This window comes from Pipra filicauda, unplaced genomic scaffold (genome assembly GCF_003945595.2).
Source record: "Pipra filicauda isolate LSUMZ 115617 unplaced genomic scaffold, ASM394559v2 scaffold329_size807674_pilon, whole genome shotgun sequence".
Taxonomy (NCBI): Eukaryota; Metazoa; Chordata; class Aves; order Passeriformes; family Pipridae; genus Pipra; species Pipra filicauda.
In genome coordinates, this window is record NW_024104453.1 from 620,764 (window position 1) to 636,118 (window position 15,355).

The following is a 15,355-nucleotide window of genomic DNA, read 5'->3' on the forward strand; positions in this document are numbered from 1 at the left end:
GTCTTGAGGGTGATATTTAACTTTCCTCTGCTCTGCTAAGGTTTCAGATGGGAACATCTTAAAAAAAAAAAAACACTGAAAAAGCAACTTGTGGTGAGATCCACTATCTTGCAGGTACTTATATACTGGAAAACATGCCATCAGTTACTTTGGAAGAAATGTTTGACGATGCGGGTGGTGAAGCACCGGCACAGGTTGCCCAGAAAGATGACGGCTGCCCCATCCTTAGAAATATTCCAGGTCAGTTTGGGCAGACCTCTGAGCAACCTGGTCTAGTGCAAGATGTCCCTTGTGGTGGGGAGGTTGGACTAGAAGGCCTTTAAAGGTTCCTTCCAACCCAAACCATTCCATGATTCTATGATTCTGGTGCTGGGATGGTCTCCAAGCCCTCACAGTTCACACTGCCCTGCCACCACCACGGCCTTCCTCTTGGAGATGAGCAAGGAGGTAGTGGCACCCATCATGGCATGGGGATGCCATTGGCACTGTGTACCAGCTCAGGGCTTCCTGGCACAGATCCTGTGCATCACCACAGATGCAGCATCCATAACCCATTTATTAAGGACCAGGAGAAGCCTGAAAAGGGGAGAAGCTTGCCAAAGAAGTGCCACCTCCTGGGGCAGAATCTCCCAAGGTCCACCAAGCAGCCACCGCTGGGATGCAGAAGACGGAAGGGGAGGTGCTGGCTCTGGCTTGCCGGTTGCTAAATCCCACCAAGAGACATCTAAAAATACACCATACACATCCTTCTCATTATTTTTCTACGTAAGCAATTAGAGGAGTCATCCAGGGAAGCTGGCCAAGGCGAGCGGGAGGGGAGACGCTCTGCGTCAGAAGCAGTGGGAGGGATGGAGCCCACAAGACCAGCTATTAAGATGTGGTCCACATTATAAAAGAGCTCACGACTTCTCCATCCAGCAAAAACAGTTCCAACTAGGTTAGAAAAAAGAGCATGCTGCTCCCACTTATATCCCATTTGGAGCAACAGAAGGAGGCTGGCTAGGGTCCAAAATCCCAATTAATTTGAAACAAACAGTTGTAGGGCAAAAAGAAATATCTGCTACTCCCCAAGACTTAAATGCCAAGCAGACAGGGATGTCACTGAGAGCTGAGCAAGTTTGCTAGTGGTGTCAGAGCCTGAATCTTCTCATTGCAGGACCATGTGTACTCTGGATATAGGGAGGGAACTAATTAATTACCCTGCACAAAAGCCCATGGGTGTTTCTGACACAACAAGCAGATTCTGCTCTCCCACTGCTGCTACTATACACAAGTTAATGTTGTACATCTGTAAATGAAGCCAGGATAAACCATCCTCCCTCCTGCTTCATTTCCCTGGGATATAAATATGGACAGGTAGGAGAAGTACAGAAATCCATGTCATAAAACCAAGCCATTTAATTTTACAATTCCCTCTCCACCCAGGTGTTTGCTCTCTTCCAATCCAGAGAAATGGGTGAAAATTTAGAGCAGAGAATGGGATGCAGATGTCTGACCCCAGGCTGAGGACAGGCAGGTATCACACATGTTAGGGTTTCACCAACCACACGATCCCGATCCCAAGCCACGTTTCCTAGAAATCAGCATACCAGGAATTTGTCAGCTCCAAATGGAAACTTCATGTTGCAGATCTCAGAGGCTCACAGAAGGGGAAAAGGAGGAAGAAGAGCAAGACTGGGGAGTGTTTTGAGGGGTCTTACATTGCCACCATGAAATTGCTGGAGAAGGATTGAAGGTCCAGGGAGAGTCTGGGGAGGTGTTCACCCAGAGACACAGTGGGAAAACACCTGGTAAGAAGAGGTGGGGGTGGAGGGGAAAGAAACCACATGTGCTGTATTCTAAAAGAGGATTTCAGGATTTAAGAAGAAGGGAGAACTGAGACAGCAGTTTCAAGCTACAGATGATGCTCCACCATGGTCAGAGAGCGGTGATGAGACTATGGTGAAAATTTCCTATGGCAGCTCCTCTGCTCATTGCAGCCATGGGAAGATGTTTTGACTTGCTGTTTCCACAAACAGTGTTTAGCATCTTACCATCTGCTTTTAAAAAATAAACCAAGGCTATATTTGGTCCAATTTTTTTACTAGGATGAAAATTAGCAGGATGGAAAAATAAGAGTTGGCTGCTCTGGCGTTTAGTTTTTTAAGACTCACTTAGCACAAAGTACTTGCACTTCCATGGCACCACAACAGCCCTAAAAGCTTCAGATTGCAACCCGGGAGGGAGTTTCTTTAAAATGCAAAGGTCAGGCTAAAAACCAACAAAGCTAAATGCATAGCAGGAAGATGGGCTATGAATGCTAGTGAGCATCACCCCGAATCCCAGCCCCTCAAGCTGGGCATCAGCATGGGGCTGCACCTCCATCCTTCATCCCCACCACACCTGCCGACTGATAATGAAGAACAACCCAATTAGCATAGCAGCTGGCTCTCTCCACTGTCCCACCGGGGTTCCAGTTCCCCTTTGATCACAAGAATTACTTTTTCGGGTAAAATATCTTCTTGCTGAGCAAACTGTCCTTGTGCAGCAGGAGAGGGAAGACCAGAGCAGCGATTTTACCCAGACGAGAGTGTTTTAAGACACCTGCAATGCCAACCTGCTGAGCACAGACCCAGTAGATGGTGATAATAAATTCAAATTGGGATTACTAACAAAATACGACCTTCTTAAGACCAACAAGGCAGCTCCACGTAATCCTCAGCTCCATCCCAACACATAAGGGTGCACCCAGACATCGAGTGCCATTTCTCACACTCACACATCACAGCTTGAATTAAATATTAACTTTTTTTTCTTGTTTTTAATCCTGGCCACTTGACTTTTTCCTCCCTCCTTTAAAATAAACAGGGAAGCCATAAAATTGAAACTATTGCTCACGAGGATCGATTTACTTCCTAGCACATACATTGTGCAAGCAGCCAACATCCCAGCAGGCCGGGCATGGCAACTTTTATTCAAACGAAAAACCAAAATGCAAACAGAGCTGCTTTAATTGCCCAGCACTCTAACAAACCTCCATCATGCCCAGGGTGAGCCCTGACTCACTAGGGACCGAAGCAAACTCCCTGCTCTCCTTTATCTACGGCCAGTCCCTGCTCTAGGTTTAACACCTTCTGCCCATGGAAACCCCAGTATCTCCCGAGCTTCTCCCAGGCAAAACGGTGCCACCCATCCCATGGGGACATCTCAGAGGGGGACACAGTCACCAATCACCTCCCAGGAACAGGAACATATCAGTCTATTAACGGAAGAGCAGCAGCAAGGGAAGGGTTTTAAACAATGAAGAGTAACAAAGTGAGAAAACTACTGCATGCAACTAACTTAAATACAACTGTGTATGTTCCCATCACACTTGCTTAACCATTCTGCCTAGCTAATATTTTTAAGCTTCTGGAATGGTTTTAGTTAAGATCCAAGTCATAACTATCTTTTTTTTAAATATGTGAAATAAGAGGCTGCCCTCAATTTCAGCTGCAGCGAGAGGAACAAGTGAGCAGGACGGGTCACTAATCCCTGCCAGAAAAAATATTTCAGGCGAAAGCAAGTTGGGTTCAGTCTCTCTGCATCCCCCAGAGTGAGGCAAACACGCCCATGCCAACAACACACAAAAGACTTCCAGAGAGGGGTGGTTTTATCCTCCCAGTTTACAATATAAACCCATTAAAAATAATCTGGCTCTTTTGCTAGTTACCTAGCAAGGCAACAGCAAGGAAATGCTTGCTTGGTGCTTTTTCCAGGTTGCTTCAAAATAAAAAAAATCACAGATAAAATTCCTTTGAACTCTCTTGCGAGCATCCCATCGGCAGCCTGTGGTCCATCCCCTCCAGTGTGGGGACCCAGAGACACAACACCTTTCGCTTTCATGTGAAATGGAAAAAAAAAAGGCAGCATTTTCTTTTCTTCTTCCCTTATTTCAAAAGATGAATGTATACTGGGGAGAGCAAAAGCCATAAACATTTATGGGTTGTTGCTCTTCCAAGGGAAGAAGGTGCTAGGGACAGGATGCAGTTGAGGATATTTTACACATCGATGTTCTACAGCTCCTGGCCCCCAAAGCCATCCCTGGCCCCAGCATGGATTTCAGCTGCTCCCATCACAAAAATCACAGCAAGATTCTGCCACAGGCAACAGATTTCAAAAATACTGGAAAAAAGAGGAATGCAGGAGCCAGCAGCAAAGCCTCTGCTCTGCATCAGCAGGGAGAGGCAACAGCCTGCACCCCTCCTGAGGGGCTAACACAGCTTTCGATGATGGCTAAAAGAAAATAATTAAGGAAATACGGTAACAATAAATGTATAAATAGCTATTCCACACCTGCCTGAGCTTCTTGGGAGATGGCTGGCAGAAGGGCCAAGTGCTGCATCCTAACAAGCTCAGAGGCCATTATATACAGACACATCACAGTGGGGAATCCAATTTCCTAAAGCTTTCATAAATTAGGATTATGTAACTGTATGGGAAAAAATATAATAATACAGACAAGAAGGTTACATAAACCATCTGTAAAATGTGAGAAAGTACTTGACATCCCACTACCCACTCCTTGGCACTCTCTAACTGGGTCTTTTGCCATCAAAAATAAGCAGGCTCCTATCAATCATGTCTTCTCCCCTGGTCCAAACAACCAGGGAGAACAGACCCAGCCAGGCTTTTTGGAAGGAAATATTTCACCTCTGGCTATTAAATGTGAAGTTTCCCTCCCCAGACAGCACACCCTGGTGAAGTCCAAGCCCTCCACAAGCAACTCAAAGCAGCCTCCTGGCAGCAGCTACATCAATGCTGAGCAAATTCAATTTCAAGGGACAGCTTGAGGAGACTAAAATAAATACAAAATGGGAATAAACAAGAAACTCCTTGTTTGCCAATTCTGTTTTGATTTAGTCTTTTCTCCAGAATAAATCTGACAATTAAAGTTAGATTTTTTTTTTCCATTTCTAAAAGCATCTCATTGCTTGCAACAGATTTCAGGCTTTCTCCAAGAAACTATCAGCCAGGTGACCCCAAATGGCAGCACCCCCTGGCAGTGCAAATGCTGTATTTAATCACTTATCTCCATGCACAAGGGCTCGGCAGCACCTCGAGAGCCCAGTGCCGAATCCCAAGGGGGGATCCCCGACTCAGCATCCAGCATCGCTGCCAGCAGTGCTGGCGCCCAGAAATAACTCGGCACACAAGACCATCTGCACCAACGGTCTATAAATGCCAAATTATTTTGGGCAAAATGCAATTCCCAGCATGTTGTGAAACACCAGCTTGTTCCTGTGCCAAATCAGGATTTCTTGGAGAGGACAAGGAAACGTCACAAGTGGACAAACTGCAGGAGGGGGTCCAGGGTGGCCGTCACTGGGGGACACTGCGAGGTGCAGGCAGGGTCAGCCCTTGGGCAGAAGGAGGGTTGGGGGCTGAAGACGCTGAAGCTTTGGGGATGATGCTGGACCATCACCAGGGCTCCCGGACCCCTGCCTGCCCAGAGGAGCAAGAACATGCACATGAACACACATGGGCACACGTACACACTCCTGTACATCACTTGAGGGTAGAAAAGGAGCTCTGCATCCCACCAGGGCTCCTTGATGGGATGGGGGTCACATCCTAGACACGATGCTATTTGCCAGGTGGTGCCTCCTAGAGCTCATTTTATTAAGTGATTACATTTAACATAAATCCAAAAGTACTTGAAATAAGAGTATTTTTAATGAGGCTAAGTATCTAAGAGTAATACTGCTATTTACAAAGACGGGACATTGCAGGCAGAAGATGATTTAATTGTAGTCCCTCATCATCCCAGCTCTTCACAGACAGTTACTTTGGTATTATTTTCCTAATTTTCCAACACACTCACTTGCAAAATCAGAAATCCTTAGTAATAACAATTACTAGTCACGGAAAAAGCTTGTTGGCTCCATGACAAACAAATTACATGAACAACTTGTACATTAGAGCACTCATGGCCACTTCTGTACACCCACAAACATAGATCACTAAAATAAAAGAAAACCTTTGCTAAGTAACTTGCTATTTCCCTGTGATATGCACAAGATCTGTATGAGTTCTGTAGCTCCCTCAAGGGGCCAAAACAATTTTATATCAAGACATATAACTGAGAGTAACTATAAAATAAAATATAAAAAAGTATAAAAGGGTAAATAACTTAGGATAAATTATTCTCCAATTAGTTTATAAAATACTCTTCCCCTGAGGCAGTCTGGGAGCTGCAACCAGACAGAAGACAATCTTGGTGCTGAGCATCTCAAACCTTCCAGCAAACTTTCTCCTTCTGCAAGCAGGTAATTAAAACATATCTAATTACACAGCAGTGATGTTCTCAAGGGATGCAGTGTGGTTTTTATTCAGGAATTGTCCTTATTTTCTGCCTCGTCCCAGTGGGAAGATGCTCTAACAGTGCTGGGAAAGGACCTCAACATGGGCAAATACAACCTTGGAAGTGGAGATTATCTCTTTTTATTTTTTTAGAAAAGAAGAAAAAATAATTGCACAAGCAGTGATCCCAGCAGACACCTCTGCTCTGGGTAGGATAGGCACCATGAACAGCCCCCATCATGCCAGCCTTCCCTACTGGACCCCCTCCAGCACCAGTCCCGCTCCATCCTCCAGACTTGAAGCCACCAGAGGCCACATGCTGTCACCCCTCCCCATGCATTTCAGCAGAAGCAATTACTTCTCCACCAACTCTCCAGAAATCTCCTTTTCTCGATGCCACCACATATTTTCCCTAGCACAAGACCCACCTGCTCCACCATCTCAAGCCCGCAGAAAAGCCCCGGCCACCCCTTCCTCCACCAGCACCCCACTACCACTGGCTCCTGTGAGCACCCAGCTCCATCCCAACCTTGCCTTCCCCTTCCTGCATCACACAAGTTGCTGTCATCAAGCTGCAGGGCCAAGGACTAGCACGCCTCCAAAGACCAGCATCCCACCTTTGGGCTGCAAAACTCTCAGCACCACTGGGAAGTTATTCCTGCTCAACCCCACACTCCTGGTACATCCCCTGGCAGCAGTTCCCTCTCCATCAGCAGCATTTCTGTCCCCTCCAGCAGTTTTGTCCCATCTCCAGGGTACCAGGCTGGAAATAAAATCCAAGTCATCTCCAGGGTACCAGGCTGGAAATAAAACCCAAGTATCTCCAAATTGCAGCACTGCCATCCAAATCAAACCCACACCTTCAGGAAAACAGCCCATAAAAGCCAGATACAGGCTCTACCAGATGTATTTAATTATTTTCTTCTCCCCAGCCCTTCAACAGGGCAGGGAAGGAGGCAAGAGGGAGACAGCTTTCCCACATTTTAAAGGAAGGAGTGATCTGTGCTTTCAACTTCTCTTTTTTAACTTTTATTGCCAGTTTCCAGGCTGGGGTTGATACCCCAGTGATATCCCAAATCCACCTCAACAGTTTAATAGCCCATTATGGTGAGACACTATTTAAACTCTATGTTTAAAAACCATAAAGTATCAGCTCCTGGCCTTTTTTTTTACTTTATTTTTTAAGGGTTTTTCGCACCAGCACCCACAAGTTCCTATAGCTCATTGTGTAAAATACTGTCTCCTGAGAAGAGTAAGTTCACTCGAACGTTCATTTTAAAAACAGAAGCTTTGAAAGAGTTTGTATGCCCAGAGAGAGGGAAAAATAGCAGAAGTTAGAAAAAAAAAAATCACATTTACCTTGAGCAACTACTTATACCTGCTGCCAAAAGTGCTATATAGTAATGCACACACCCTGCAGGGTCTTTCTGGTCGGTGGTGTTAGAGGAAACCCTACGGCTGCGCCCAGGAGCCTCGTCTAGTGAGGTGAAGCGGGGAAAAGAAAAATGCCCTCCGTCGAGCACCATCTCGCTGGCACAGATGATGACAGCCCCGTCCCTTCCCCACCCAGCGCACCCCAGTGCCTCCAGCAACACTTCGGGCACCTCCGCATTAACTCTCTCGGGCATTCCCTGCACGGAGGGGGCTATATGGGGTGGGAACCCCCATCCTATCCTCATCCCACAACAAGAGCTGAGGGCACCATCTCCTTCCCCACACGATGCTCCAGCCCCACGCGGGACCCCGAAGCCCTCCACGGAGCCCCAGGCAGGGTCCATCGGCCCCACGAATGCCTCTCCCCAACACCGCACTACCCCACGCTTTCGCCTCCCTTACCCACGGCATTTCTTCAGCCCCACACAGACTGCCCACCGGACCGCACAGCCCAACGCGTGGCACCCACGAGCGCCCCGGACCCACCTGCCGCCGCCGCCGCCGCCGCCGCCGCCCGGCTCCGAGTGACCCCGCGCGCCCGCCCGGCTGCGCCTCCCGGCACCGCGCCCGCGGCCCCGCCCCGCCCGCGCCCCATTGGCCGCTCCGCCGGCTCGTCCCGACCAGGACGGTCGCTGTGCCTTCCCATTGGCTCCACTGGAGGCATATGCAAATGAGGGCGTTCTCCCCGCCCCCGACGGGCCGGACCGCTCGGTCCCCCCGGTCGCCCCCGCGCACTTGCCGGGGCGGGGCCGGCGAAGCCGGGCGGGAGCGGCCCCGAGCGATGCTCCGCGGGGTCCCGGCCCCGAGCGGTGCCCGCGGGGGTCGGCTCCATGAAGTGCTCCAATGCTCCCTCAGCCCCGGGCTGTCCCCCTCGGGGGAGAACGGGGGACCAGGTTCAGAGGAGCTCCTCAAGGGCACCCCGGCCCCAGAGACACAACCAGCCCCGTGCGATGCCCCAGAAGTGCCCCAGCCCCCCACAACGCCCCACGGGTACCCCAACGCCTGCAAGCTCCTTGGGGTTTGTAATGGGAAATTCCGTGCTAGAGAGTGAAAAATTTGTCTCCGCAGTTAGGGACAGAGGGACGTGGGTTTGGAGAACACACCGGCTGCTGGGACACGCAGAAATGTTCCACTTCGGTATGAAGGAGATAAGATTTTTGTTAAAAGCTGCCTCAAAATACCCCCCGAGATTAGAAATAATGTACATTTGCAATTAAGCATCTCATCGCTGCTTGTGCACGTTCAGCTAATTGCAGCGCCTGAGCAAAGAGGTGCAAAAGAAAGTTGGGGACAGATTTAAAATGGGGCATCTCTGAGTGCTTTATAAAGTGTCCTTTTTTACCAGGTTTGTGTTGGAATGAGTCCCTGCTGCTCCCAACCTGCACCCTGATTCCCACATGTTAATCCAAAAAAAACCCCAGGGCCAAGCTGAAGGCAGCACTGCCTTGGCAGGTGCTTTCTCACAGGTCTGCTCTGTATTCTGAGTTCAATTTCCCCAGCTGTAATTTAGACACTGATGTCACTTATCAGAAATACAGTTAAAATTAAAGCCCACTTTAGGGGAAAAAAAATTGTTTTCACAACATTTCATTTTTCCTTCTCTAAAATGACCCAGGTGAATCTTGCATTTTGGTTTTAAACATTTCCATTTACCAAAAAAAAAAAAAAAATACTGTGTGTTTTCAATATTAGAAAACCACATAGCTTAATTCTGTCAGGCCCCCAAAATAACACCTAAGCCCTGAAAAATCCTGTGGGACCAATGGCAGCAGTGAGGGGGTTCAGCCTGGTTTGTCCTTGCAAACCTTGCAAAAATAGTAAATTTGCATCAAAAAAATCACACAAAACACATGGGAAGAAAGCACTAGAGCTGCTTTTTTTAAAGACATCTTCCAAGACACTGCTATATCAGCACTGGACCCCTCAGCTCACTCTGCTTTCTTGGGTGGTGAGATGTCCAAAATCTCCCACTTGGCCAGTGCTGGGGTCTGCCCCGTTCACCCACATCCCTGTAACACAACCTGGAGGAAATCTGTTCCATAAATAATCCTGTCCGTTTTTGGGGCGGCTGCCAGGGGTACTGCTTGTTCCCCCTCACCGTCCAGCTGGCTTAACATGTCCGGCCTCAGCCCTCTGCCCAGCCCCAAAAGGGCAGGGAGTCTGGGGGAAAGTCTTGTCCTGCACTGGAACAAGGGAGCAAAGCCAAGAAATCTGCCCTGCCTTGTGCTGCTCCCAAGCACCTTGTGTGAGGTAAGAGCAGCAGTTCCTGAAAGAGAAAAAAATTTTAAAATAATAGGGGATATTTTTATTCATCCTTGTCTTCTGCTAAAAATAACCAGTGTTAATCTGCCTCGAGAGCATGAGGAGGAGTCCTTCCACCTCAGTTTCACAGTGAAGAGCCACATCAGTCAATCTCTCAAGCCTTGGAGAGTAGAAAAAATGGGTTTTCTCCGTGTGTGTGGCAGCACAAATCAATGGTCCTGGGCTAGATGACCCATGCAAGATGCTCCCTTCCCAGGGGGGATCAAATCCATTGTTCCCCCCAGTACCCAGATCCCCATTGCCCATTTGGGGGATCAAAGCAGTTTTTTGCAGCCTGCTGATGCCATGGCCTCGCCCACCTGCACCCCCTGTATGTGCACCCCTCCAAGGGCCCAGTTTGTCTCAGGCAGAGGGGTGCAGTGTGGCAGGAGCCTGGCGTCGTGGTCATGGGAAGTTGTGTGTTTATGGGAGGTGCAGCCGGGTGTTGCACAACAGGCAGCAGAGCACAGGAGAACACTGTGTCCTCGCTGCTGGCTGTAGGTGCAGCTGCACTGGCAGCAGGAATGGACGGACAGGGTGGACATGAGGGCATGGGGGAATGGAGGCAGTAGTGCAAGACCACTCATTTGGTATGAGGATACTTGACCCGGGGGTGCAAAGCAGCTGGAAAGCTGCTTTCTGTATTAAATTCCCCCCCAAATCCTCCTACCGGAAAGGCCACAGGAGGGATTCTCTGTCTAGTCGTGGAATGACTGGTCAGACCCAGCCTGGGGCAATCCCTCCGATCCGTCCTGAGGCTCCAACACTGTCCCTCTCTTAGCTTGGACTCATGGCTCCTACAATGAATTTTGAGCAGCAGAGGGGCCAAGACATATCCCCCACACATGGGGACCTCCAGAGAAGCCCTGGCTCCATCAGAGGCTTGATCCTGCTCCATTCTGCATCACAGCTAGGGCTGGCTCTTTCTACATGTATTTCCAATCCATAAATTACCAGACTGTGATCCAAATTCTGGTCCCTTTGCAAAAAACCCTCTTGCCAGCAGACAGGGGCACCTCCAGCCAGAGGCTTTGCTGGGGCTGGACCCATCCCTGCATCCCCATCTTCCCTATGACACTTCCTTCCAGACACCAGGGACAGCTTTTACAAGCTGAAAGGACACAAATATTTTCCCAGATTATTTATCTTCTGAGGAAAGGGGGAAAATCCCTGTCCTCCCCAGCTGGCCATGAGCAGATGAGGGGTGGACAGAGTCTAGGGCTCCCCCAGCCCTGCTGGAGATCCAGCCCCACACAAGTAAGGGCAGGATGCAGCGGGGCCAGAGCAGGGAGGATAAATAAAGTCCGGCTTTGCCGTCCTGGCTGGTGGCCACTTCCAACACAAAGTACATTCCGGTCTGGACATAACGAACTGTACCAGCCTCCGCCGGGGAGGGCGGATGGCTGGGGGTGGCTGGGGCTCCTCACCTGCCCCACTCGAACGGGGGTGTCCGGGTGGGAGGGTGCAGGCTGGCACCTCTCTTTTGGGTTGGGTGCGGGGGTGGCAAAAGGTGCAATACCCTCGAGGACGCTCAGCAGCCAGGCTGTGCCCTGCAGTGGAGATGCTCCTGCTAGAGGGGTCTGAGGCCCGAAAACACTCCGGGGAGATCCCCCCCGGGTGCCCTAGTGCTTGCTGGGTGCCCGGGGAGCCCTGGGTTCAGGGCACACCCGGCAGGGATATGTACAAGTAATCCTCGGGCCAGTGCTACGGCTGCGTCCCCCCAAGTCCCGCCGGCAGTTCCCGGGGCTTCGCCCCCGGCCTCAGCCCCACCACTGCCGGGAGCCGCAGCCCGGAGGAGCCGCCGGGGCCGGGCCGGGCCCTGCCCCTGCCGGGAGCAGCACCGGGCGGGCGGGCGCGGTGCCAGGGCTTGGCGTGGGGACGCGATGTACCGGCTGCGGGAGCTCCAGGAACAGCCTGACTCAGCGGCGGGAGGGGGCGGGGGGGACGGAGGGGGGAGGCGACCGGGCAGGGCCACTGCGGGACCTCCAAGCGGCTGGTCCCGCTCGGGTCCCCTGGCTTTTGAAGACCGGCGTGGCCCCCGGCATCACCCCGCATTCCCCCAGCGTTCCCCTCAGCAATGCCCCTGGCATCACACCCGGCATCAACCCCCAGCATCAACCCTAACACCCCTTTGTGCATCCCCCAGAGTGCATCCCCAGCAATGCCATGCCACACCAGGTATCCCCCCAGTATCTCCTCTCCCACCTATGGGGCTGGCCCGCTCCCCCAGCCCCGCTCACTAGCATTTCAGGGAATTTAATGCTAAAAATACTCATCAAGGGGGATCTGAGCTTGGCACCACCCCCACAAAGTGGCTGTAGCAAAGCACCTACTGTCGAGCTCTCACGAGGCTGAGGCAGCCCATCAGACTCCCTCACTCACCCTCCTCACATCCCTGTATTGCACTAATTAATTCTTCCAGCAGGGCAAATTATTCAGTCTGAGGATTTTTCCACTTGTGCCCTGCTGGACAATATCATGAGGGGCTCATGGAGGTGTGTGTGGTGCCTGGATGTCCTCCAGGGCCACCTCTGCGTCCCCCATGTCCCACTTGCAACCTCCACTACTGCCCCAAGCTGGGCAGTCCTCAGCCCTGGGCTGCTCTGGGATGGGGGAGCCTCCTCAAGAGACCCTACTTCCAGCCCCAAAGCCAACCCTGAGGACAGAGGAGAGACCGAGATCCTCACACCCAAGTTTTGGGACCCCGGGGGCTGTGGTTTGCCTGCAGCAGGTCCCTGCCCTTCACTCAGGTCCTTTCCTGTTCCAACTCCAGGGAAAAACATCAGAGTGGGAAAAAAGGAGAGTGTCTGACATTGTTCCCTCTGTCACATGCAAAGGCAAAGCCAGAAGAGGCAGCTCAACACACACTTTCTTTCTTGGAATGTTTTGCAAGGTTGGGAGTAGGGCATCTTTGCTGGGGATGTCTGCAAAGCTGGGCATTGTGTGGGCACACCACTGAAGATGCAGTGAATTGACGGTGCAGGGACTCCCTGGGAGGGGCAGAGAAGGAGCATCAGTGCATCTGTGCAGAAATTAAAAAGAAATGAAGAAGAAGAAGAAGAGGCGGAAGAAGAGGAAGAGGAAAAGGTGATGTTTTGGAAAAAAAACAGAGTTAAAGCAGTGCAGAGGAGAAGAGGTGAAGGCCAAGGGCTGGCGGAAAGGGGGGAGAGAGGGGGGAGAGGAGCTCGGCTGAGTGAGAACATCCTGTACCCTCCAGTAACAACAGCCAGGGCGGGCGGGGGAGCACAGGGGAGGCAGGAAGGGGGGACACTCAGGCGGGTGGAATGTTCCACACACCTCCCTGGTAAGCGGGGCACCCCATGGGTGAACAGGAGGGGATGGGGTTTGACAGTGGGGTGCAATCCTGATGATGGGGTGAGGCTGGGGAGGGTCTTGGGCTGCCCTCCACCCCAACATCCCTTCAGTCTCATACTCCTCATTGCTTTTTAACCAAGGAGGGTTAAACCCCATGCAAAGCACTGAGGGAGGAAGGAGTACCCCAATGCTTGTTCCTCTCCATCACCCAGTGTGAAGTATGGTCCCTGCTGGGGGGCTGCATCTCCCACATGTCCCCCCACAAGGAACCTTGCTGCAGCAAAACCTGCCTGCACAAGGATGCCCTGCTTATATCCCCCTTCCCAACTTAGGTTGCCCCTACGCTAGTGTAGGGTCCCCCTGTCCCCAGGGCTGGCAGCACCCCACACACACCAGGGGGTGCACTGATGAGGACATTCACCTAGTGGCCTCTTGCCAGGGCCACCATTACGATGAGAACAAGACTCTCAAAGCTTTCACCACCCACCACAAGTTTAAAACTAAAATCCAGGTCAGAATTTTCTCCTCTTGCAGCTCCGCCGAGTCAAACTTTCAGGGGCCAGAAGGTCCCCACGCTGCCACAGTGGGGACCCTCCAAGCTGTGCCACCCTCCCAGAGGTGTCCCTGGTGCTTCTGCAGGTTCAGATCCTCAAGCTGCCAGTCACTGTTTTCCTGGAAAGCAAGTTTCCTACAGCACCTTCTCAGCTGCAAGGTATGGCCCCCAGGCTTTGTGGCCTCCCTACCTGGTGCAGAGCCCCTTGGGGCAGTGGGAAGCAGCAGTGGGGGTGCCTGATTGTTGTCATGCCCCCAGGGCAAAAAAACATGCATGAAATCTGCATGAGAGAAGCCAAGAACACCCTCTCTGACGACCCCTTCATCTCCTGCTCCCTCCTCAGCTCTGCCTGATGGGTGCCTCCTCTTCCTCATCCTGCTGTAGTACATCTGTGCTCCCTCCCCATGCCCAAAACGTTGACTCCAAGCTGGGCATCACACCCTGCAGGCTACCCTGCCCAGGGCACAGCTCTGCCGGGGTCAGGGCTTAGGGGATTTGCCACCTCACTGCGAGCCAGGGCTGCTTCCAGCACCGTCTCTCCCCAGGTCCATCCTGAATTCCCAAAGCCCCTGCACATCTTTCAGCCAGAGAAGATACTCTACAAGATGCTGATGGAGGTGCTGCATGAGGGTCTCCCATGGCATTTACAACTGCTGCCCCTACAAGGTCCTTTTCAGGGAGGACTCCCACCTGGCTGACCTCTCCCCTCCTGGCCACATCTGCTCACCCTGAGGAGGAGGTGCAGGCATGGTCATCCAGAGCCCACAGTGTGGCATGACATGGGAGGTGGACATGACCACCAAACACCTTGAGCACCCACAGCTTCAACAACCCCTGCAAGTTCCTCTTCCCTAGCAACAAACCTTTTCTAGGAAATGTTTCCAATCAGAGCAGCCACAGCAGGAAATAAACCAAGTCCAGCACAACCAAAGTAGCTCTCTCATATCCTGGGGCTGCTGCATCTTCCCCTCCCCTGCACCCCCTTTGCTAACACTACCCCTGAGCAGAGCTCACCCCATGGCTCTCTGCTGACCTAGACCAGATTATTATACGATTGCACACACATATAGGTAAAACTATCATGTCCCTGTGGCTTTTCCAGGACCTTCTGGCCCTGTTGTCCCTATCCCGGGCCAGGGGGCCTGCGCCGAGTGAAAACGCTGGCTTGCAGCTCAGCAGAAGCTGCTCTTTACTCAAATTCTCCCACAGCCAGATCCAGGTACCCCTGGGAAGGGGAAAGGCAGGGTGGCAGGAGCAGGGACTCCAGGGGGTCTCTTTCTTCACCACCTGTAGAAGCCCCGGGGGTCCTTGCAGACGCCGAAGTCAGTGTTGGTAATGGAGCCCACGATGGTCTTATCAGCATCACAGGTCAAGCCACTCTCGCAGGGACACTTGTAATAGACCCCATAGATGCTCTGCAGGGAACCAAGA

At 51.5% G+C, this 15,355-nt stretch overlaps 2 protein-coding genes across 3 annotated transcripts in view; both read right to left on the reverse strand.

Moving 5' to 3' along the window:
- Window positions 1-8,195, reverse strand: part of FKBP5 (FKBP prolyl isomerase 5) — a 20,379-nt gene extending 12,184 nt beyond the window's left edge. For both annotated transcript variants that reach the window (XM_039383865.1, XM_027728452.2), the window contains exon 1: window positions 8,158-8,195. In XM_039383865.1, coding sequence (XP_039239799.1) covers window positions 8,158-8,166 — 9 coding nt within the window. In that variant the 5' untranslated portion in view covers window positions 8,167-8,195. The remainder of the gene's footprint in view (window positions 1-8,157) is intronic.
- The window catches only part of CLPS (colipase), a 19,654-nt gene that overhangs the window by 846 nt on the left and 3,453 nt on the right, over window positions 1-15,355 (reverse strand). The window contains exon 2 of the mRNA XM_027728415.2: window positions 15,212-15,339. Within this exon, the coding sequence (XP_027584216.2) occupies window positions 15,212-15,339 (128 nt within the window). The remainder of the gene's footprint in view (window positions 1-15,211; window positions 15,340-15,355) is intronic.